The sequence below is a fragment of the Etheostoma cragini genome, chromosome 16 (assembly GCF_013103735.1).
Source record: "Etheostoma cragini isolate CJK2018 chromosome 16, CSU_Ecrag_1.0, whole genome shotgun sequence".
NCBI lineage: Eukaryota > Metazoa > Chordata > Actinopteri > Perciformes > Percidae > Etheostoma > Etheostoma cragini.
Window position 1 is genome coordinate 11,755,575 of NC_048422.1, and position 25,427 is coordinate 11,781,001.

At 39.3% G+C, this 25,427-nt stretch overlaps 1 protein-coding gene across 3 annotated transcripts; it reads right to left on the minus strand.

Annotated features, from left to right (window-relative positions):
* Positions 1-24,276, minus strand: pnpla7a (patatin-like phospholipase domain containing 7a). 3 transcript variants are annotated; one of them, XM_034895993.1, is made up of 36 exons: positions 24,143-24,276; positions 23,617-23,668; positions 23,440-23,514; positions 22,917-23,004; positions 22,647-22,729; positions 22,249-22,349; positions 21,997-22,137; positions 20,586-20,745; positions 18,955-19,035; positions 18,118-18,246; positions 17,865-17,945; positions 16,633-16,762; positions 16,457-16,531; positions 15,712-15,788; positions 15,426-15,581; positions 14,575-14,652; positions 13,082-13,287; positions 12,829-12,960; positions 12,519-12,642; positions 11,134-11,247; positions 10,774-10,840; positions 10,522-10,671; positions 9,882-9,945; positions 9,460-9,628; positions 7,576-7,758; positions 7,258-7,376; positions 6,861-7,017; positions 5,695-5,811; positions 5,495-5,564; positions 5,136-5,252; positions 4,810-4,958; positions 4,505-4,657; positions 4,270-4,389; positions 2,402-2,486; positions 1,648-1,763; positions 1-764 (listed from the first exon to the last, which is right to left on the minus strand). In XM_034895993.1, the coding sequence occupies exons 2-36, from the start codon at positions 23,665-23,667 to the stop codon at positions 639-641; spliced, it is 4,044 nt and encodes a 1,347-aa protein (XP_034751884.1). In that variant the 5' UTR covers position 23,668; positions 24,143-24,276; the 3' UTR covers positions 1-638. The 3 variants fall into 3 exon arrangements, with proteins under 3 accessions (XP_034751884.1, XP_034751885.1, XP_034751886.1); XM_034895994.1 differs by lacking the exon at positions 24,143-24,276 and adding an exon at positions 23,758-23,831; XM_034895995.1 differs by lacking the exon at positions 1,648-1,763 and having other exon boundaries at positions 677-764.
* Between the last annotated feature and the right edge of the window lie 1,151 nt (positions 24,277-25,427).

Consider the following 25,427-nt stretch of genomic DNA (forward strand, 5'->3'; position numbering starts at 1 on the left):
AATTTGCTTGTATGCTTTGATTTTAATTATCTTTAGTGGTCTGAAAAGGTGTGAATTTTAAGAGGATAAAAACCAAACATTTAGTGTTTTTCTTTGTTGGATTTTTTTGCTGTAAACTTTTAACAGTGTTTGGTAGAATTATATGTCAAAATCATTTCAAAACTATCTGCATGTCTAGATAACAGGAGTGTAATTTGGGAATTTAGGTGAACTGGCTCTTTAACCATCTCAAATTTGTCAAAAAGATTCATGGTTTTCACCTAGTTTCATGAACTAAACATTTCATGGAAACACTAGATGTTAACCTATCTTCCACTAGACTGATTCATGTACGCTCAACTATCTCAATATGAGAAATAATTAGACTTGTGGCTGTATAATAGGAATGCATAGGATTTGCAGCTGAGTAAATGTGATCCTAGCGGCCTGTATTTAGTTATTTTAAAGGGGCCGTCCATTTGTTATGTCAACCACGCAGCTAACGAGGCCACGTTACAGAGGGCAAAATGGTAATACGCTGACAGTCGTAGCGGCAGGGGACAGGTTTTGAGTCATAGTGTGGGACAGACTGGAGGGTTAAAGACAGGAAGGTTAAATTGTGATGGGCAGAGATAGGGCAGAGTTCATTAGACCAGTCTTCACTTAACGGACTGTTTGGAAAGCATTTCCTGGTTTGACGGACTGTCAGAGGCGGTGGAAGACTGGGGGTGGCTGCTGGGGAGTGAGGTAATGTGGCCTGCACTTCTCCCTTCCAACTCTTCATCCTGGGAATCCGAAGTCAGGTTATGTATCAGTGAAGGGATGAGGAGTTAGGTTACATTTCATCTGAATAACATTTTACACATCTAATCAAACTGTAAAGAACTAGACTCTTACTGAATGGGTCACTATCAAATAACATGGCTACTATGATACATGCCCCTTGTCTAATGCATTGGCTTTCTATTGGTAATTGTATACTGTTCCCTCTGTTTTATGAAGCATCATCAACCTCATGACGTAAAACATGCCAGTATGAAGTGAAGGAATAATTACGGGGACAATAATAATATGGCATAAGAACAGACTATTAAAAAGGGGATCCTATCCTTTAATAATCTCAAATTGTATCTGGTTTGAACTGTTCATCCTGCTCTTAATATCTCTCCGACAAGTAATCTCTTTTTTTAATGCCCTGTGCTGGACACCACCAATCCATTCTTACTAAATACTAACTACTAACAGAGCTTTACTGTCTAGTGGCACTTGACCTTCATGCCTCTTTTTAAAACCTTTTCTCTGTTTTGCATCATAAATTGGTTCCCCTTCTCTTTTGTCAAGTCAGAGCCCTACAACTTTCTCTGGCCCTGGCTGTTAGAACTTAAACATTTCATGTTAGTTTAATTAGGTGGCCCTGTAGTGTCTTCTAATTACTTTAAGAATATATATTTTATGGTATAATTGATCACGATCCAAGCTGGCTCCGTCGAGATTTCACAAGAAGTTGTGGTGCCCAATAATACTGAAAGTATTAAATTCAGTGTGCACTGTACACTGCAAAGATAAACATTTACCACAAGATATTTGTTTTAGACTTGCCTAAAATGTATAGGCTATATTGTACCAAAAAGAAACCCCATATTGTGTCTTTTAAGCAGTGGGTCGCACCGTGTCAGCAGTCTCCTCCCCTTCAGTGTGCTCTCCATAGCGATTGTATAGCTCCATGTCAGATAGAGCGCTCTCCACTGCCTCCTCTTCATAGTCAGTGTGGTAGTCTGACTCCTCTGATGAAGGGAAGGAGTGGAGGACAGGAAGCAAAGAAGCACATCGTGGGTGAATAAGTTGGAATACATGGTGTAGAAGAGGTGACAAATGAAAGTGGGTGTGCAGGTGAATCAATCAGAAAAGAAACAATGTGAAACATTGTGAGAAGCCAAACAGGGCAGTGTGATGAGTAATGGATGACAAAGGAGTTATAAATAGAAACAAGAGGAACAATAAGGATGGAGATGTCTGAGAAACCCAACATTGGTTGTAGTATTAGTCCTTCAGGTAGTTTCTAAATATGATTCAAATATATAAACACACTCTTTATTTAATATATATATATATATATATATATATATATATATATATATATAGTATGCATACAATGTACAGTATAAGTATAGATGTATTGATTCTTATATCTTTATCATCTTTTATATTTGTTATTGCAAAGGAATTAGAGATCAATGATTTCACTACATGTACGTATAGTTGTATAACCAGTTCTCTCTTTTATCTGTGTGAATGGTGCGCTTCATTGCTGCTTCTTGAGAAACAGTAATAGCATGCCTTCTCGTAGACATTGTGTTGTGCATGTTTAAAGAAAGCATAAGCATAGGTGTAGCTGAATACGAGTGTCTGTCAGTACTCTCACCAGCAGCCAGAGCCGGTTTGACAGGCTCGATACGGGACACAATTTCTGCCAGGTCAGTAAAGGAAGCATTGGGACACGTCACCACCTGAAAGAAACACATAATGCGACATAAATTAGTTTAATGTAACATAAATGTCAATAAAGTATTCCTCCTTACAGTATGTACACTGCTCCTTAAAACAATAACAGCTTGCAATTTCACTAAGAAGAAGAGAGTCGATTTGGATTTTTGTCTCCATTTAGGCAACATTGTGCACATGTACCACACCGTTAAACTGCTGTATTGTTACTTCCTTTTTTTTAAAGCTGATTAAGACACCAAAAGAGCAGAGCAGTCCACACATTTCCAGATTGACAGCCCCTCCACCATGTAAAAAAATTACTAGGGGTATCCCAATTCTCCAAATCGACGATTCAATTTTAGGGTCACAATTAAGGCTATGTCATTGTCAGACTATGGTCTTGATTTGTAAAGATAAGAGATAATTGGTTGTACGGCCTGATAACAGTCATTCACATTTTCAAAATTATTTCTTGAAAAAAGTAGGCTATATGGTATTATAACCTCATTGTTGTTTTGGTAATGTGGCACTCTAAGGCCAAATGATAAAAATCCCTGATCCTTCTTTTGATGTCGATAACTGAAAGCTTATTTCGATCGATTTTCTCTACTGGATTTACAGAAATAGATTTTGGTTTGGGCCAAATCAGGCTATTGCCTCACATTCAACAATTTAATGGTCACTGACTGACTGTAATTGAATCCATCACTAGCTGCCTGGTTGGGATCTTAACCACTGTAACAAACTTTTTTGTTGCCACTTGTTCTGTTCAGCATTCTGTGCAACATTACAGAACACACCATGTAAAATCCATCACGGTAAGAGATGCATCGTTTCCCATGAGAGTTGCATCCTACAGTAGCAACTGAAAATAGAAAATGCACTCATTAACTGCCTATGTGGGATAACTATTTTAAAGTATGATAATTGGATTTATTTATAAGACTTTATTTAAAATCTGCAACAATGGCTGCACCTCCATCCTTAACTCCACAATCATTCAGGTTCATTTATTGGTTTGTAGCTTTGGGGCTATTGTTAAAACTCCTTTCAAAAATCATCCCAGATTTTCTTTTTTTTATCTTCACGCTCATGCTGTTCAGATTGGGGGTAAATATCTCATTCTTTTTTGAGCAGTCTGTGTCTTTCCTTGTTTAGTTTGTCCTTTTTCCTACTTAGCCATTGTTGGGGGACACATTTGGCGTACAGTAAGTCTGGTTCTCTGTACTTTTAGAACAGACTGACGCATAGTTTTAACATTATTACTTTAACAGCAGTGTAGTCAAAGGCTAAAATCATGGAGCTGTTGATGAAATGCAACTGACAATGAGGACATAAGGTAGAAACGATTTACAAAATATTTTAGAAAAATGTAACCATTATCCATGTGGTCGATTAAACATACTGGCCTGCACATGAGATTGATATACCAACCAAACTCAAGAAGATGGGAATTTTGCTTTGTTTTTGCACAGATGGGGACTAATGCAAGAGAAGTTCCTGAGATAGTGTTTTTGAGCTAATCAGTTTGATTGTAAAACTCAAAAACATCAAAACAAAAAAAGGATTCAGACATAGTACTTCATTGCAACTGTGTTTGTTACATGTTTTTAAAAAGCTTTGATTAAACCATGAATGCAAGATATTTTAAATTGGAAATGTCCCCTGTCAGCTACTTCCCAGTTGTGATGAGAATCTATAGTTATACCTTAAACCACAAATCCCAATTAGGCCCAGACTCTCTTGTTGCTTTACATGGAACTGTCCTTAATGGCTCTGTTGTCATATATTCTACAGCAACCTTACGTGGTTCTTGCTTTGGGTTTTGAAGAACTCCTCCTGGTGTCGGTCTTTCAACATTTTCTCCACCACTCCACTGCGAATCCACACGTCAAACACAGTCTTTCCGTGCTGGTATCCCACTTCCTGCATTATGCAAACGCTCACATATCAATATTATTTTCTCTACTGATGTACAAAATTATAAAAAAAACCACAATGCCTTTTGGGAATTTGTCAAATAATAATAACTTAAACTTACAGCAATCTCATCAAACTTGCCAAACTCCAGTGTTCCGTATCTGTCGATTGGAGGTCTGATATACTCGCAGTAGTCACTGCTCTTCACAGACTCCAGCTGCCTAACGCAGCACACGTAGGCCAGCCGAGTCTGAATCTCTGCCATGTTTAACACCTAAGACCATAAGTGTAGCAGGTGTAGAAACGAACACTTGCATCACTGAAAAACACCTCTAAAAATGTTCTCATTGTTATTCATAGAACTCATTTACTTTTAAAACGTATCCTCGCACAGTCTGTTGTCTTTATTTTTAATCAATCCATTACCTTTACTTTCTCAGCTAGGGGGTTGAGGCGTTTCCATAGCAACCACCAGCCTGAGAGTGAGTCGCCATAATTAGTGAGGTTGGTTTCATCTCTGCTACCCACGTCAATAGCTATCACCACTTTAGCCCCCATGGAGCGCGCAACATCAGCTGACAGAAGAGAAGGAAATGGAAACAAAAGGTGGGACAGGAGAAAAAAAGAAAAAAAATAATTATTCATACATGGGTGTTAGAATAGCCAAAAATTGACATAATCAAGGCACTGAGAGAAAGAATGCCTAGGCAGGTATAAATTATTAAAACTGAAAGACTGAAAGTGTAACACACCTGGCAAGTTGTTGATGTAGCCTCCATCCATCAGCAGGTGTCCATCTTTGGGGTCGCAGAGAGGAGGCAGATACCCAGACAAAGACATGCTGGCTCGAACATACCGCCACAAAGAACCTGAAACGGCACACAGGTAACTCAAATTTGGTGCTTATTAAGCACTGTGTTTATTTAAAAGCAAATTACTAATTAGAGGGTCAGTTCACAAATGAGGACTGTGGTGGCAGTAGGCGGATAAAACATTGCAAAATACCACTTTAGGTATAAAAACTCATTTGTCTTTTAAATGAACTGACACTTTAGGCAAATAACAAAAGGGTTCTTTTAAATAACCAAAAGAAACAAAACACTGTGCCTACCATCAGTGTGTACTCTCATGGCAGAGGCAGTGATGTCAGTTGTAATATTGAAATACGGGATCCGAAGGTCCTGCATACACAAAAAGTTAGATCCAAAAAGATAAACATTAAGATAACATGATGCATTTGCTTATCCTGCGCTACCACCATCTTTATCAGCTGAAACTAATTAATTGTAATATATGGGGTCTTAAACTCACCTCAATCTGTTTGCTATTGAAGACATTGCTGAGGCTGGAGTTGAAGGAAGCGCCGGAAAACATGGAGGTGATTGGGTATGTCAAATCCAAAACCTTCTTAAACACTGATGTCATTTCCTGCAAGGGAAAATAAAGGTCAAATGGCTTTTATCTACACAATTGCAATATCAGTTTCTTTTCCCCATTATGAAGCAGATTTAATCCCTGAAAAGCTTAATTTTACATAAAAGAAAACGTGATGGATTATCATTCATCGTTTTTGTCAGTGCTATATATAAGCTATAATAAGCTTTTATTGTTTTTCCTTCCTCATGGTGTGTTCACATGCTTTTCGTAGTAACTAGAAAAATCCTAAAAAGCTAAACTCACTCCCAATAAAAAGGCATCATCATTTCAACAGCAAACGGTCTTGATTTTGCAAAGGATTAGCTTGGAGCAGCAACTTCTAAAGGAAAGTTTGATAATTAGAGAGCCAGAGGTGGGTCTGGATACACTGGGGGAAGACGAATCAGTTAATGTTCAGCCTGTAGACTGTAGATGTCTTAAATCTGCCGTCATGGATGGCCACATGATTAAAGACATGGATCATTTCCATATCATAACTAAAAAGGCTCTGTGGTAAAACCGTTCTGCACTGTCTGTGTGGTTGTTTCCTATGAGGAAGCGCTCGTTGCTGCCAACTGTTCCGTAACGTTGCCCTGAAGACCTTTTTTTTTTTTTTTTCCTATCAGACATCGGTCTAGAGATCCCTTCAACTGGTTCAACTCTGGACCAAGACGGCACTGCACTTAGTTTATATTTTTTGATTAAAAATAATTAAATAATTAACATTAATACATATCTTGAATTACTAAATATAATTTATGTCATTGTCATCAATATATTTTATGTATCGAATTGTTATTTTTAGTCCCCTCCCGATGCACTCAACCCCATTTTACCCACACTAACTTTGATTGCCATCACAACCAAAGTAAACAGAGACAAAGAGCAGCCACAGTGCCTCAGAGGCACATTCAAAAAAAGTAAAAGAATGCAACGTGAAAAGGTGGTCATATTGACACAAATGCCTAAGGATTAAATTATTATCAGCTCTCATATTTCCCACACTTGCCAGCTGGGTTTATTACAAGAGTATTGTCATTGTTACTGGCATTTATTCTTACCATTGCCCATTCTTTGGCTCTCATCCTCATCCGGCTGTGGCTACGGTCCTCTGCATAAAGTGCCCCCATCAGGGAACCAATGGAGGTGCCACCAATGAGGTCCACTGGGATACCGGCCTCGCAGAGAGCTCGCATTACCCCCACCTGTGAACAACCCCTAAACAGGAGGGTGGAGAAATAAACATGGGATCACATAAAGAAATGTAACTATTTACCACCCAAAAATACAGAAAGAGTAAACCCAAAAAGCTTTGGGGTTAATCTTTAATCGATTAAGCCCAGAAGAGGAGTCCTGATTCAAATGTTATATATAAAAGTTAATGTGCTAGATGCAGTAAATTATGACATGAACTTTTAAAATTACTGTTTGGAAAGACAGGGAGCAGGTTAGCGTTACCTGGCACCTCCTCCTCCCAGGATAAGAGCAATGGCATTGCCCGTGAGGACGCGGGCCAGGCGGGAGAAGTCTGAGTGGCGGTCTGCTGGCTTCTCAAACACACGTTGATATAGCTCCAACTGAAAAACATGGGAATTACAGTAATATAAGTAGAGAGGAATGAGTGAGGTGGTGGAAGAAGAATTGAATGGATGAGAGAAAAGATATGAAGATGTTGACTAAGAAAGAAAAGATTATGAGAATAAAACTAAGTAAAAGGCTGAGAGGTCATAACAAACAACTCATCTGGTCAGCTCTGGTCATATTTTCCATTCCTACCAGTTTGGGCAGGCTCCTCCTAGAGAAGACCCTTCGGGGACAAGAGAGGTGGAGGTGCCTGGAGATCCAGCTTCGCATGTTTAGCCAGTCCACAGTTCCTTTGGGTGGAGGGCCATCTTCTTTGTGCAACAGCACGAGCTGCTTCTGGGCACGCACTGCACTTCCTTCCAACATACGCTCCAGCTAGAGGGAAAACATCGAGCACAGATATTTTAGAACATTTAACAGCAGACATCATTCTTGCTTCTTCTTTTTGTTGTGTCACCATCCTTTCTGTTTTCTCTCTGTATTGGTGTGGAAACATTTGGCCAAAGGGTAGGATTGTGGAGGAGGTGCACTGTGCCTCTTTTTGGTATGTGTAGTGTACTTTTCTGTTAATTGTCATTTGGACCAATGTTTTGCACTTTTGGTTAAATAAAAAAAAAGAAATTTGATCGCAAACAAAAAAAGTGTTTTACAACATTTTATTCCCATCACTCCCCCCCCCCCCAGAGTGGCTCATCAACGAGCAACATTCCAAAATGTACTACTTTATGTTAGGAGCTACACTGTAATTGTGGATAGCCGGTTGGGCAATATGATCAAAACAGGAGATTTGAGAGCTGAATCTCTTAATTACATTTTAGTTTATTTCGTTCACATTTTTTCAAGGCAGTTTGTCTTTTAAAAAGAAAAAAAAAAAAAAAAGCAGTCTGAGATGAATGTCAGATCTGTTACTCAATCATCAGGCCCTGTGCTAAGGGTTTAGTGTATGTGCTAGGTAAGAGTGTGTCTGTGTTTGTGCTCTGAAATATAAACCCAGAGCTATGACTCATTCTGAGCCTAAGCAAATATTGATCAATCTTTCGATTTCTCCGACAATCTCCTCTAAAACAACGACACATTCCTTACTTTTCTCTGTGCCCATTTTCCCCTTGGAAGGCAATTAACTACTCTTCGTCAGCTGGACAGGCACCTTCTTTCTCTTGCACTCCACCTCTCTTTCACAACATCCAGCCACACTTTGCTCATTTCGCCAATATGCCCAAAGGTCAGATACAAACCTTTCACAGCCAGTGTGACCATTAAGTTGGATAACCCCTGGGTATAACCATGATTTAAGAGCATGACGATCAGTACTGATCCAACTATCTGTTAATAGTAATTGGTGTGATGATTTCTCTGGAGAGAAAACTCTTAACAAGGCTAGAAAATGAATGGTCAGCTGTGACCATTAACACATTGATGTTTTAATTCACTTTTAGCTTTTTTTAAGATGCATGTCTTCAGACAGGAGAAGTCAGTAAGTATAGAAAGACTAATTAATGCATTGTTGGTTTTGGTCTTTTCATGGAATTTGAAAACTACAAAAATATAAAACATTGTCAGCCATATCCTTTAAGTGGCTAGAATGTGACAATGCAAAAAGAGTAGCTTGTTGTGATGGACCTACAGAGATTTATCACCCAAATCTGCAGCTACCATCGGCATCACTGAGGTTTATAGTGAGTTTCAGCTCATGCTTATTTGTCTAGTCCACAACTTCACGGCTTTTATAGCACAACAAGCAACCAAAAAAGGTTTAAATATTGAAGTATTGGCAAAAATGCCAAACATTTGCTGATTCCAGCTTCTAAAATGAGGATGTGTTGCTTTTTGTTTGTCTTATGTAATTGTAAATTGAATTACAATGAACTAGTGGTTGGCAACACCAAGCAATCTGAAGATGTAGTCTTGGACTTTGGAAACTTGTGATGGGCATTTTTCACAATTGTTTTATGTTTAAAAGTTATGAGTCAAGCAACTGTAAGCACATCAAACAAAGAAAATAATTCATAAACCCATAGCTTGCTACTAATTATCCTCTCACCTTTCTTTCTCTGTAACCCAACCTTAACACCTCACCTCCCCAACAGCAGGGTCCTGCTCTCCTAGTCCCACAATAATGATGCAGTCAGCTTGACGGATGCACCGCTGTGTCCACGGGGTCAGTGTGTAGTCCGTCTGGTAAAGAACTATGCGATGGAGGTCTTCTTGTTGGCCCAGCCAGCTAGACAGGCGGTACTCATGGACACTGAAGAGAAAAGGAGTCCATTGATGACAGGCAGCACTGCCTAGCTGGCAGTGCACAGTAGATCCATTTTCCTTTTGTGCCAGTAAAGCATACTTAAACTGAATTTATTGAGTGAGTGAGTCAGAAAGAAAGAGAGTCCAAGCAAAAAAATCTAAATTGGCCAACTAGTCGTAATGAGTAGTAGTAAGAATATTTGGGGGGTGCTTAAGAGAATGCCACATTCCCAAACATTTTAGTCAGCAAAAAAACATACCTGTCTAGTGCTGCAGATCCAAGTCGCTGTTTGATAGTCTCACTGGTCAGCAGAAGAGTGGGACCTGTTTGTGAAATACCACAGCAGTTACTGTCAATATGTCTTATTTAAGCACCTGTCTAAGTCAAGTGGATTAAACATGTGGTTAAACCAGACATTTTGACTATTGACTTGCATGAGTGGGTAAAGTGCTTTTAATCAAAATAATACAATATAACAAAAGCAGGGAGCTGCACTCAGAGTACAGGTAATTAACGCCCTAAAATGCACATACACCAGGTGTGTCACCCTTCTTACTGGCCTTAAATGCTCTTGTTGTAATAAAACCTAATTCCTCGCTTCACTAAACTGAATCTACTTATCTTACCAGACTCAAAGCACACATACAGCAGAGAAAAGGAGCTGTCCTGAGGGCACCATCCATTCAGATTATTAACTGGAGTAAAACAGGACCTTTATGATCTAAAATGCATCTACAGGAGAGAATCCATCATATCATAGCGGGGAGTACCTATTATACAAGATGACCAGACACATTACACCTAAGTTGTAAGTGTGATGTCTAAATGTTTACAAAAAGCCGTAATGGCAGTAAAACATTCATTCAAAAGACCTTGAGCTCCTGTGTTTTTTTTCTGACCTATTGCCATGAGTGCATGCTGCAGCTCCAGGGTGAAGGCGGTGAGAGGTACATCTTCTGATACAGGCAGGACTGTCACAGTGGAGAGGTTGGAGGCTGGGTTCCCTACATCCCACTTACTGCCAGGAGTGCGAACGGCCAAACTGCGAGCTGGGGACACGTATTAGTAAATTTCCAGTTCAATAGTGAGTTGAAATAAACACCAACACCAGTGGGGCAAACCCTGTAGTTTCTGCACATGTAGACACACACCTGTCAGAGGACCATTGACCTGCTGGAGGATCTTCTGTCCCAGTAAATGGATCAACCTGGTTACAACCTGAGAGGCACAACATAAGAGACTGTGTCACTCATCAGACAGACAGCTGCAGTCTCTTCCCCATGTACACATCAATGTTTTTAAACATCAATTATGTGAAGTATTTTACATTCAAAATGTTGAGAAAAAAAAATGTAGGAACACTTTCCCACATTATTGTCCAGATGATGATGATTTATTCAAATGCTCATTTTCAAGGATTAGGTTCGATCCCATCATCGCTACAAACTAACCACAAATAATTGTGTTTTCAGATCAGCTGACATTTTAAATGTCATGGAGGTTCACCCTACCTGTGGGAACTTCCTCTTGATGGAGCTGAGAGCTCCTACTGGTAACTTGGCCAGTTCAGAGTCTCGTACAGCGTGCACTGTGGTGGCTCTGTTCTGATGGGTCAAGCTCTCCACCTGCAGAGAAACAAAAGGACACACCGTATTGTTTACTCGGTCAGAAAACAAAAAAGGTCCATCATGATAAGAAACCCAGATCATTACAACACATGACACAATGTTATACCAAATAAATATTCATTTAAGATACAGATACTTTCAGGAACGGTTTACATTCTTATGTAAGTGGGTTACGTAATTTAAGATTTAAAATCAGTTTTACGTTAGAATATAAGTCCATGACTGTTCGTGCCAAGAGTTTTAGAGTTCAAATAAAAAAAAAATTAATAAAAAACGAGAGTGCTATAAATAAGAGCTTTCCATCTCATCATTAAGAGTTGACGTCAACACAGCCATGCTAAATATGTCTCTGAACGTTAGCCACCATTGCAGGAGCTGCAATGACACCTCCCCTCCTCCACGTAACAGTAACCATAGCATCCATCAACCCAGGTATTATTAGAAGCATCGTGGCAGAGATCAGCCACACCAACCAGTAGGAAAGTGGGTGAAGTGTAACAAAGTGACTTTGTTTTACAAAGTTTTCAAAATGAAAGCACAAAACTGGCATGAGTATCCACTTTTAGACACCAACTCATGAAGGCCAATATGGAAAACATGTGCTCATGTATCATATTCTTGGCAAATGTATAGATATGCTGGATAGTTTAGAAGTACTCAAGATAAAATTGAAACAAGGTAAGGACAAAACAACTGCATTGTGCACACCCCTACTCATTCAATAGTTATGCTGGCACAAACTAATCTAAATGTGTTTTGAGTCCCAAAAAGAGCCTGAGACGAAGTGTTTATGTTATGATGTATGCTGAATAAAGGAATAGAAGTATATGTAAACTATGATGAACAGTAATGTGTACAAGGATAACGAAGATTCAGTATTATCTTGATGTTTTTGTTGTTTAAATTCAATTTCTGCTAGCTTGCAGCTAGTGTTTAGTAACTTTTTTGCTCCTAAATATTCATAAGATATACTTGTTTGAGTTTTTATTTACTGGCAGTGAGTGGGGTCTTATGGTCATGGTTTTGAAGAGCATGCTGGCAGCACCTGTTTTTTCAACCTTACATACTGACAGAACGTTATGTGATGATTAACTACTGTTAATGTCCTGGATTTTTAAATCTGCATTTTTTTTAAGACTGAAGAAAAACTGAGAACTCTTCATCCTGATATACAGCCATATTTATGAGAAAACTAGAAGTAAAAAATATATTAGATATTTATAGTTTTCCAACTATCAACCATCTGTCTTTCCCATCATGGTCCTTACCACTCCAATCAAGTCACCGCGTCCGTACTCTCCTATCAGCTCCTTCTTGCCATCTTCCTTCAAGATTACAGAACGCAGTCGACCACTCAGCACTATGAAAGTACAGTCGGATTTCTCTCCCTGCCTGAAAAATATACAGATAACTTTAATTCACTGCAAATGTGCAAACAAGCATGTGAACCAAAATCTCCACTGTTTACTTGTTTGGAATGGATCTAAAACTGATTGACTGCTCTTACACTAATGTATTGTGATGTATGGTTGTCTGAAGACCATTTTTCCAACATATACAAGGTTATCAGTAGAATACCTGTACACCGCCCTGCCAGCTTCCACAGCCATCCAGTCAAGAGCAAAGTCTATCTGTCTGACAAAAGATGACATCCTCCTCACCACTGTGTGAGCGACGTTCAACACTACCTTTGGCTCCTCACGCATTATCCTGAGGAATTGAAAAAAATCAACAGAAAAACAAGGTAAAAGATAGACAAAGATAGTTGTTATTTTAAACATGTTTCTTAAGTGTAAGAATGTTGTTGTTGTTGTTGTTTTTTGTAACTGACTCATAGAAGTGGGTTTTGGAAATGGAGAGGAAGCTGCAGTCTCGCTGGGCTCGAACAGTGAATATGAGGGGCTCTCCGGTCAGGACAGCAAGTTGACCAACAAGCTCTCCGGGGTGCGTCACAAACAAACGTGTCTCTTCTTCACGGTCAATCATCCGCTGGTAAACATGGAGGAGGCCGGAGATCACAAACTGGATGCTCACCTCCTAAACCACCAAGAGGAGAGAAGAAGAGCACATATCTATCTGAAAGCCTGAAAGTTGAATGCTGAGATTTAGGTGTGCTAATGGGACAAACTGACTTGTTGCTAAAAAGAAATTATTTCACAGGAATTAAATAGCATTAGTTCTATTGATAAGTTATGAATTGTACTTTTGTATTTCAAATCTCCATTTATCTTCAGTCAAAAAAAAAAACCTGTCTTACATGACATTACAAGTTTTCAAGAAAATGTGTGCATGTGAACAGACTAAACTGCCTGAATTTTAAAGAGAAGAGATTAAAATCTATCTAAATTTCATTTATTTGTATGGCTCAGTTCAGGCCTTTGTCCTACGTATCTGGCTGGGAGTTGCTCTGTAAAATTGTTTTTTTTTGTGGACAATGCTACCAGATCAAGTGTAAAAGAAAACGTGGAAGACAGGAGCTTAAATACTGTACTGGAATACAATAAATTAGGGCAAATACATGGTTGCTGTTGATGATACCACAGAAGAAGTTTAAAGCATTAAAAGACACACAGCTCTATCAGTGAACCTTGTCTTGCAATGCCTCTACATTCTCTAAAAATGTAGAGATGAAAATCTTTAATGAAAACCCATTACATTAAACCTTACGTTAACATGCACACCAATATTCCACTTGGTGTGGAATATAGAGCTTTTTCTGAAGGGGATCCCCATAGCATTTTCCAATTAAGACGTGGGATATTCTGGGTTTTAGAGGAATTCTTTGGACATGTTTACGGCGCATTCAGAATATGCATCTCACATTGGATCTGCGGGGGTTTTACCACAGTTCACAGTTTACTCTAGCCTGTTTACGGCTTATGGTCAGCTCTGTGCGTTGCTATGGTTGCTGTACAAAAACCAACCAGCCAACAGTTTGTAAGACTGAAGACCTGGTAAGAAGGAGAAACACAGCTACTTTTAAACATTATCAAAGACTTGGATAGAAATAGTTTTTTGGATATGCGCACACATCATTACGCCAACCTTTTCAAGAAGCTGGTTGAAGGAATGAAAGACGGACGCTGTGTTCGCAGGGTCCAACAAGTCCGCCACCGCTGGTAAACTTTAAATCTTATTTTGCAGGGCTACATGTAAACGGGAATATGAGTGTAATATTCACTTTATTTAGCCACGTAAACAGCTTAGTTGGAATATCGTTTATTCCAGAATGAGGGCAAATAAACTGAACATTATATGCACGAAAACATGGTCAGTGTCATGCAACAGAAAGAAAGTTGTGAATGCTTTCAAAGTTGTTCTAACCTGGTCTCCCTGACGAGCCACCACAGAACCAGCTTTGACTTGATGGAGGGTCACTCTGCCGTCAAGTAGATCGGGGTCCTGCAACAAAACCATATTTAGAACAACTGCTTATTTATTATTGCTGTCAAACGATTCAAATATTTAATCGCGATTAAGTTGCATTAATCTCATAGTTAACTCGCAAATAATCACACATTTTTATCCATTCATTGAAAACAACATCGGCATGTAGGCTACTGTAGTGTTCAATTTCACATGTAACATTCTCACTTGGAGCAAATCTCTCACAAAATAGAACACTGTCCATCAATAAAAAAGGGTGAAAAAAAGATACTTTGACAAGAGGCCGGAGAATTGGCCTCAGCTGTGTGCTTGGCCATTAAGTGGTATTTCAGACTGCACGTGCTGTGATGATAGCTTAGTGCGCAGTAACAAAACAAACAGCTTACTTTGGTCTTGTCAATGGAATCATTTGGCAACTTTTAAAAAGTAAACTTTCCATCCAGAATCGAATAGGCATATATTTCGGCGCCTCGCACTTGCTATCCACTCAAAACGTAACGTTACTACTCTTTGGCCGACTCGCAAGCCCAAACGAGTATGTGCAGTGTGCCTGTTGTTTTGGTTCCGTTCTAGCTAGATCCGATGTGGTGTTGTAGTTTTTCTAACGTTACCATTTGTTGCAATACCATGTGTAAAAAAACTACAAAGTTTCCTAGGCCAAAAAGAATATTTTTCTTGGAATTAAAAAAAATGTACCCTGTTAAAATAAATAAAATAAAATGTATCACATTGCATAATATGCATGCAAGATATTTATGACTAATTCTTTTCTGTGATCAAGCAGTCACCTGTAGCTGGATGATTCCCAGCAGGTCCTTCTTAGCAGCCTGGAGGATTGTGCAGCTCTTACTAAGGTGGATGGCATCAGAGTGCCCCCCACTGTCTGTGTAGTGAAATACTTCAGTGGGTGTGTGCTGCATTGTCACACTCTTCTTCAGATTGGACTATAAAAACAGACAAAAGAAAAGTGAATAATAAGAAAAAAACAAGACAAGCAGCGGTATAAGTTGCAGAGGATGCTGGGATACGGTCTAACATCTACACAGACAACCAGTGACTTGGCAGTAGTCTTACTTTGAGAGTGACAGGACTGGACGGAGCCTCATCTATAGTGACACGAGCTCGTTCACAAGCCATGTTCAGGTCATTACCTGGACAAAGGAGCATTATGAGTTTAGGTATGTGTGTGTGTGTGTGTGTGTGTGTGTGTGTGTGTGTGTGCTCCCTTGCTTTTTATAAAATTATTCAGACATATGCCACTTGGTGATTGCTTTTGTCCAAGTTACCCCAATTTCCACCGGGTGCGGGACAGCTGCGGTTCCGCTCTGGAATGGCTGCGGAGTCATAAGGTTTCCAATTAAAGTCATTGTGTTTTCACTGACTGGTGAAAAACTGCTGAACGACTGCGTTCTGACTCTGTCCCAGCTCTTGCAGTCCACAACCCTCCAGAGCAGAAACGCAGAGCTTTTGCACAGCAGAAACAAAATAAAACATCCGGTTAATTTACAAAAATAAAATAGACGTGCTCACGGCGGATCATATTTCCCTGCACTACATCTTGAAAACACATTACAGAGTTGTTTACCCTCTACTCCTCTGGACGGAAACAAACTGTTGATGGTTTTGTGGTTCTATTCTACATAAATTCGCGAGATCTTGTGGGTCCTCGTGACTTCAGCTGTCAGTCATGGCCCCAGCCGTTCCGCAACATATCCAGAGCAAGTAGGTATTGACGGACGGCGGAGCACAGAGCCGACACACGGCGGAGCAGATCTGCAGTGGTTCTGCAATCGGTGGAAATTGGGGGTTAGCGATCTACCTGTGCAGTCGGCAGTGGGCATCGAGATGAATCGCGGCTTCCTGTAGCTGTTTGGAGAACTGTCCTTTACGCCATCTGTTTATTGTTAAGTGCCAGCAGTGGATCAGTCTCAACACAACACAAAGTAACAAACAAAATATGTGTGCAGTATGTGTTTAGAATTATGCGTATGTGACCTGTCTCTGTGGGGCTCTCGATGGTCCCAGCGTGCAACTCGTCCTGGAAGCACAGACGACGAGTGATCTTCCCAGAAGTCGCCTCTCCCATCACGCTGTTTATATTGGACAAGGGTACCACCTGACTCTCCTGTCCATTAGTCAACAAAACAAACAAGTACACAATTCAGTTAGTAAGGAGGACTACAGTTACATTTTGAGTGACCATGAAATAGTTTATGCATAATAGATTTGAAGCACAGGATGATTTACACATTTAGAACATCATTGGGGTGTGGGCAAATTTACAAATTTCTGGAAAAATGTAAACACAGAAACAATATCCAGCGTCAGTATATTGCCCCCTTAGCTGTCTTCACACCTGAGCCAAAGACACCATACTGAAAACACAAGCTCTCAGGTTTGGCTTACACTATTTCCCCCTCCAGTTAACAGTTATCTCATTAAAACAGACTTCAAATATGTTGCCCAATTTCTTTGGAATAATTTACAGAGCAACCTAAAATTGGATGCACCACTACCAATGGGCAATTCAACATTTTGAATAGAGATCTCATTCATTTTAACTGTGACTGTTTTACATAGTAAAGTTATACGTCTTGTTTAAAATGCACTTTTTATAAATGGGTTTTCTTAAATGTGTTTTTAATTTGTCTTCATTCATAAGTTATTTGTATGGAATAATTTCATACATTGTTTTCTAATTAAATCTGCATACAGCGGTCTTGATTTAAAATTCCTTATTTACATTTGATTGTATTTAAATGTTTTGTGTTTGAATTTTCATTCATATTTAATTTATTAGTTTTTGAGGATGTTTGAAAACTTATGACTACAATAATAAATAAAATCTATTCTTTAAAGCCTTCAGGATTGGCAAAGGTTACGCCCTTCTATGCTTTTCTTCTTCTTCTTTTTTTTTTTTTTTTTTGTATTTTTGGTTCATCATCAAAGCCAGGTGTAAAGGTTACTGCCCTCCCCGTTTTCTGTGGAGGAGTTATAATCATTTCTACTGAGCTTTATGAGGGAACGAGTTATGATACTGTGCTTAATGTTGTGTGAAATTAGCTTGCATGTGTGTGTGTTAGTGTGTATATGGGCCTTTCTGTGCTTGTTTATGTACAAATCCATACACACTGGTGCTTAGATATTCAATGTGAGCCTCTCTGTGTCATGGTGTGTGTACTGTTCACAAAAACAAATATGTGTGCACTAATTAATTTTCCTCCTACCGGATTGAAGAGCTCAGTTGTTAGGCCCAGATAGTTATGTAATGCCAAGAAGGTGACTCGCTGGAGGCGCACCATGATTATCTGCAAAAACAAACACTGAGTTTACAGAGCAGAACATAATCATCAGATTTTCATTACATTCAAATAATATAATATATTTTATGTTCTAATGATGTCTTCCAAAACGGAGGAAAATTGTCTCAAGGAAAAGCTCAACTACATACTGTATATGTGCTGGTAAACAATACGTTACCTGAATGACGCGAACAAGTGTCTCTGGGTATTTCTTAAACACTGACTCAAAGGCTGATGCAGGTAAACGTAAGATGGTGGAGCGAGTTGCAGCCCGCGCACATACAGTCTTATATGGAGCTGGATAACCCTGGCACATGCGGGACAAAACAGTTCGAAAAGGAAAAAATTAAGCAAAGAGGGCGCAGTCACTTAAATCTCATAAATCTTCGACTTTTGCGTTAATAGCCACCCAATTAGAATTGTCCATGGAATAATTAATCAGATCATGCATTTTTTACATCTCAATTTTATCATATGAACTTGGTCTTTGTGCTTGTAGCATTTTAAACATGTACAACAAAGCTGTATCATACTGTAAGATACATATTTGTATCATTTAACATGTTTAATTAATGATCAAAGTTTCCATTTCCAACAAGGTTTTTGAAGCTTTGTTCTATTTTTTGTACTGAAGACTAACCAATCAATTAAATTTGTTCTGAAAGATTTTTTCAAGATGTTGACTGATCAAATACACATTTATGACCATCATAAGAACTTCAAAAGGTAGCACCTTTAAGTAAAGATGTGTCACCTTAATGGAGGAGTAAAAACAAAGTATCACAACATCCAGTAGGAAATAGAAACAAAACAGAGCAATGTCATTGGAAAAAGTATAAAAACACAGATATGGCTGTAGTGGACAAAAAAACGTTTAAAAAGAATTGCCCCTTAATGAGAGAAGCATGATTAGAAAAATGAACAGTGGAGAGAGGACACAAACAGATCAAAGGGCAAAAGGGGACAGAAGTGGAGAAGTTAGTCTGATATGCAGATGGAGAAATAAGGAGCTCACAGTGATTATGTCCAAAATACTGAGCAGGCTGTGGACACTGTCTCCTGGGGCCACATCCTTCACCACTGGTTCTGTACCATCCTAAAAAACAAGAAAACACAAATGATGAAATGACAGTCTTTCTTCAAACTTTACTGTGAAGCCACATATATATTGCATTGTTCAAACAAATCTGCAGGATTCCAGTGGGATTGAAGAAGAGCTTAAACTATGAAATTAGATGGCACTTCTAATTTGTGTATATTGACAGAAGCCAGCAGCAAACATGGCATTTAAATGGACAGGTTGGGCTCTGCTTGTCAATACACGTGCTAGAAAGAGGTTTGCCAATGTTTTAAATACAACGCCGAAATATTCACTCTGACATTCTGGTTCGGCTTTGGATGCCATCAAGCGGGATCTCCGGTCGTAATCAGTCCTTCCCTGACCAATCAGCATTCCTTAGCAGAATGCTAGCGTGTTATGGGCAACAACAACTCAACCTGTCAGAAATCGAATGAACAAAAGTACTCGTTACTTCCACCTATAATCAATGTTAAACTTCCAAAAAACTACAATCAAATCTGAGATTTCTCAACAACAATCGGGCAAAAGAGACAAATTTAGCCATCTAGCATCATAGATTTCCATTCATTTTGCACTCGCCAGCAACTACCACCAGTGAAACTATGGTGGAACTGCAACCAAATTTGGAATAATTTCCAAGTGAGTGAACAGGCTTTGCGTGGACAAGCTTTGGCCCTAATTTTCTTCTACTTCCTGATCCTTAAACAGAGGACTGCAAGTTGCTGTAATACTGCGCTCTCCTGATCACATCTTATTATGAACTATGCAAACGGGTACTGGAAGGTTGAGGAGGACATTGGCATTAAAGTGATTATGTGCCTTTGATATACACAAATTTACATGTCTTGATGATCAAAGGCACCATCACTGATCGCCTGTCACAGTTTTATCATCATGTATTAAAAAAAAGCACAAGATTCATGATATATTCTGGTTACCATATTAGAGAAAAGATTTTTTTTAAATAAAAAATAAAAAAAATCACCTTTTCTGGGATTTGGAGAGTTATTTTGAGTATCTGGTTCTTCACATACACACAAACTTGAAAAAAATAAAAAATAAACTATCCATGCTGTTTTGAGTGAGATACGGTTTTCTGAATGTCCTCTGCCTTCAGTCTTCACAGCTTTCTACGTAACTAGGCCAGACAAGGTGGACAACCATAGCATGTGACAGCGCTAGCCCGCTAGCTCATTCTCAATCGCAAAGCACTGCTACAACACACACTAGTTCACCATAATCTCCAAAAGAACAACTTACATTTCCCTTTTCAGCAAGTAAAGTAAGAGTTATCTAGCTGATGTGATTTCACCTAGCTACTGCAAGTGTACAACTCCCAACAGAGATAGTTTAGAAGTGAGATGTCTCACTCTGTATCTAAAACAGAGACCTAAACACAAAAAAAAGCAAGAGCCTTGTAGATTGTTAACAATAGATCAAACCACTGTGTGTAATATATCATAAAAATGTATTTAGTAAAATGTGAAAGTGCACAAGAACCACTATACCACGAGAAGATTTTCTGAAAAGAAAATTATCTGAAAATCAACATGCTATCAACATACGTTCTCATGGATGCAGAGCTCCAGTCGTCCGTCCTGGACCACATAGATGCTATCGTCATCGTCTCCGGGCCTGAACAGACATTCACCCTCCTGCAGCTCGATAAACACCATGTGACGACACAGCTCTAGGAACAGGGGCTTCTCAAAATGACCCAAAACCCTACAACAAGATGCAGAACACACACATTATGAATATACAACCAACCCCAAATCTGATGGTTGTGTTTAAAACGTTTAAGCAGGGATGATCAATATTTGTCACCATAATAATAGGACATTTTGTACATTTATCCTAGCCAAATAAAACTGAAACTATAATATTTCTTCAAATATAGCCCAACACATAACACACTTATTAATCAGACACAAACAGTCCAGGTTATGCCACTTCATGTTAATTGAGTCATTTAAATTCTCAACATTCTTCAGCAGTGGCAAACACTTTGCGGTAATGCCCACTAGGTGGCAGCTGCGCAACGCTGGTTCTTTTCTAAACCTGTTGCAGAGGGAGAAACGGCAAACATTTAGCTCTTAAGGAAAGGGAAATAGTATCCTGAAAAGTGAATTATATTTTTTCTTAGTTTGATGGTAGTCTCTGAAAGCCTTTATCTGTTAACACAGCTGTACTGTGGGTATGTGTGACAGTGAGAGAGACAGCACAAGTGTGTTTCCACTCTGCCAGCTGTAGCGGGAGAGAGCGTGGTGGACAGCTGACTGTAGGGTTGTATCGATGAACGATATCATCGTCCATCGTGATTGTTGACCGGCGTCGCTATGGAGAGCCACCATCGTGATGCCACGCCCCCAACTCTGTCAGACATACTGTAATTCTAATGGACGGGAAATTGACAACTGCGTCGGTCTTAAACTAGCAAAGACACTTGCGTTGGGCTTTCCGCTGTGCTGCCCCTTAAGTGGAAGCTACTCCCCCCCCCCCCCCCCCCCCCCTCACGTGCAACCTATTTGTAGTGATACAGTCTATCTCTCTCTACCTGTAAGTATAGTAGCTCGCTCTAACTGGACTAGTAACATGTCAGCATGCGGTAAGGTCATGCTCTGCACCTCGGCTTGGACACAGCGGTCTCGAACGAGAGAGAAAAGGTGTTAACGTTATCACATTTTCCTTTATCCTCTCACTAACCTTGTGGATACTACACCCCAATGACAATATCGTCCATCACAACATTTTACTGTAAACATTGTCAACTGCCAAAGACAAACTAGTTATTAAGTGTTGGTGCATTTGATATCACCCTTGAACCAGGACATTACTAAAAATATTGAAGTTGTGATTCCAGACCTTGAGATGTTATGCAAGTCATGTTGAAGGCTGATTAGAACCTGGTCACAAAACATCCCAAAGAAACAATAGGAAAGGCTAAATCTGTGAGAAAAGTTGTACATTGTCTACCTGACATTCTTCAGCATATAGAGGACTTCGGAGGGCAGGTTTGAGCTCTGCACATCAAACTCTGTTAGGTCAGCTTCCAGCAGGGAAGGAGGAGGTTCCTTGGGCTGCAGGGTGGGAGGATCTTTGCGGATCCTCAGAATTCTGATGAAGCACAACAAATATTTAACAAATTCCCCTAAACAAAGCGGAAGAATTGTTTCAAGGCTTCACTTGCACACCCAGATTTTATAGGTAGGTATTATTGGAGCATACTTGCGAGCTATGCTTAGAACTTTGGTTCTTTTGCGTATGCGCTGCGGTTGCTTTGATACTGAGGTAGAGGTGGAAGAAGGAATGGAGGACAGCGTCTGTACCTTAAAAAAATAAAAAAACATATTTATGACTAAACTTTCTCCGTTGTTTCTGGCAGAAAATATATTTTGTTTTTATTATAGACACCATGCAGTGGTGCCACAAGGTACAAACACTTACAGTACAGTTTACAGGTACAGTTTGAAGCAGGGAAAATGTAAAAATTTGAAATTTTCACTGCATAAGTTTTGCCTTAAAAACATAAAAGCCTATTTACCTAATTTGTAGTACTTATATCAACCAACTGTAAATATTTGTGTATGAGTGTTGACTGTGACAGAAATGGAAAGAGGTAAAACCTTTCGCATCATCTTCCTTCCATAGAAGAGCACTTTATCTCGTTTTCTGAAGCGATACTGAGGTACACCAGGCTGCTGTTGACCTTGACACAGAATCCGAAAAACAAAATGGAGATAAAGCCATGTTAAGACCACATTCTACAGAAAACTGAAAAGAAAATATAAAACTTCCTGAATAGCCTTATCCTATAAGGGGCAACCCCAAAAAAAAATAATTGTATTATAGCATTAGAATAAGTATGAAGTTCAGGAAGAGGTTGGATGACTTACGAGCAAGCTTGAATCTCCTGTAAAGGAAGAGTACTACAATCCCAATGAGTGAGATTGCAACTGCAGCGCCAATCAGCACACCTGTGAGCTAGAAAGACCAACAAGAGCATTGTAACAATAGTGTGACCACATAAAAACTCACTGTAGGGTGGTTTCCAACAGAATAGGACATTTTATCTGCTGGTTTAGTAACCTTTCCCATCATTATCATTCATTGACCTCCTAAAGTTGTGTCCCAGTTTAATACCACATAATAATTTAAGGCAGGTTTTGAGTATGTAGTGCATTCACACTTTAAAAGGAGACTAAATACAGTCAGATGTAACATTTAAAAGTCATGGTGTTTTAGTACAAAACAGTATAGTATTGATTAATTGTACTATATTAACTGTAAGTAATAGTATTTTGTGAAAATTAGCTTATAATGCATGCAAACAGTATGTTGCATTGACTCGGGACATATAACTTTTTTAATACAGCTTGTCAAAAGCATAGGCTATTACATTTAATTGTTATTTCATACCATGGTGGTCTGCATTCTTTCCTCCACAAACTGTTGCACTCGTGCTCTGATGTCATTTTTGCTGTTAACCAGCACCTTAAAAACATACCGTAGCAAGGTTAGCAGAGTTATTTCATTCCAATTATCAGTCACCACTGTTATCATGCCAGCTTTTTATAAAGACATAGTGATGCTTACCGAACTCATCCATCTGCACAATTCTCCATCATCCTCTCCATGGCAGTCCATCCTGTAAAAACAAGAATAGTAATAAAGGATACGCTGGCAGATGTGTGCATGTGAGGAGGTTAGGTTTCATGGAAAGCTCACAAGTTGTACCTCGTACGTGACAAACACAAATTGACTGATTGTTCAGGAGGAACAATAGGGGGACTATGAAAAGAGGAACATGGATTTGTGAATTAGCAGCTGTTCCGCTAGCCACCTTAATCATCTGGCTTCGTGTCTTCGTTCAAATACAACTGTATGAATAGCCACAGGACATAACATTACGACAAGCTAACGTTAGTGTAATTAACCCGCAACAACAGGCGGCTGTTGTTGATTTCAACTGGTTGCAGGCTCAACGTTAGCTTGACGTTAGCTAAAACAACGTTAGCCCGCAGCTGGCTGTCTAAGGTTACCCGTCGTGCCACTCAACCAACGTCCACTTCACATCTAAGCATTATTACATTATTAGTGGGTAGAAAATCAGTAGGCTTACTTTTTGAAGACTGTTTATTTCCTGCGTCAAGCTAGTAACATTGCCGAACATACGATGGAGCATAGTTAGCAGGTAGCTAACAAAGTTTTCTGTATGCTGCCTGTCACTTGCTTAGCCCCGCCCATATTCTTACGTCTACAAATTGCTGTTGCCTTGGTACCGTTCGAGGCACTTGTCCAATCAGGTATGTATGAAGTCTTTAGGCCGCCCACACTTTATCTTGGGCCCAGGTTAATATGCAGCTCAATTTTATCCAATATGTGGTGGGGGGTCCCTGCTCCGTCTCTCTCTAAGATAAGGAGTCCTCCTTGGCTTAAAAAATGTTCAAGACCCCTGCCATAGACTGCCTATAGCTAGTCATTGGTTTTACACTAACAAAAGGAGTTGGCCTTGAATCAAATCAAATGGTGGAACGTGATTAAGTGATTTTACTGAAATATTGTTCTTAAGTAGCTAGGCCACAATGCTGAGGTGCTTGTACTTTATTTGAGTACAACTATTATCATTTTATGAGACTTTATGCTTCTATTGTCCTACGTTTAAGAAGCAAATATTGTAGGCTACTTTTTACTTCACTACATTTTTTTGAGAGCTGTCGTTACCAGTTACTTTAAAAAAGTAAAGATCCCATGGCATGATAATTTGACCCTACATTTCTTAACATTACTGTGAGTTCCCTCAGCCTGCCTATGGTCCCTCAGTGGCTAGAATTGGCGATAGTGTAAACCGAGCCCTGGGTATCCTGCTCTGCCTTTGAGAAAATGAAAGCTCAGATGGCCGATCTGAACTCTCTCCCCTTACGAGGTCATAAGCCCAGAGAGTTTTGCCCGCCCATGAAAAAGAGAGAGACATCATGGCTTTCAGACAACCCCTCGAAACGAAGGAAAGCTCATTGTGGGACTGCTCTAGTGTCTGTAATTCTACACCAAGGCTTAATTTTGGGGAAAAGACTTCAGGTACAGTAACAATGGACCACTAAGGCATAAAAGCATCCATAAAGCACCATGTCATGGGACCTTTAAGATTTTCAAAATCTTCAGCATATGATATATTGCATGTATATTATTGTTATACAGTATACTAAAAGACCCAAAAGTAAAAATAAGTTAAGACACACCTTTATTGATCCTCAGTGGAAAATTCTGTCTACAAAGTAGTTTAAATTTACACCACCTTGACCAGTTACATGTAAATGCAGCTTACACATTGTTTAATGAATCAGTGATGATAATTCAATGAACAAATAATATGGGCTATGTGCAAGAATAAAACCGTTCATTGTATT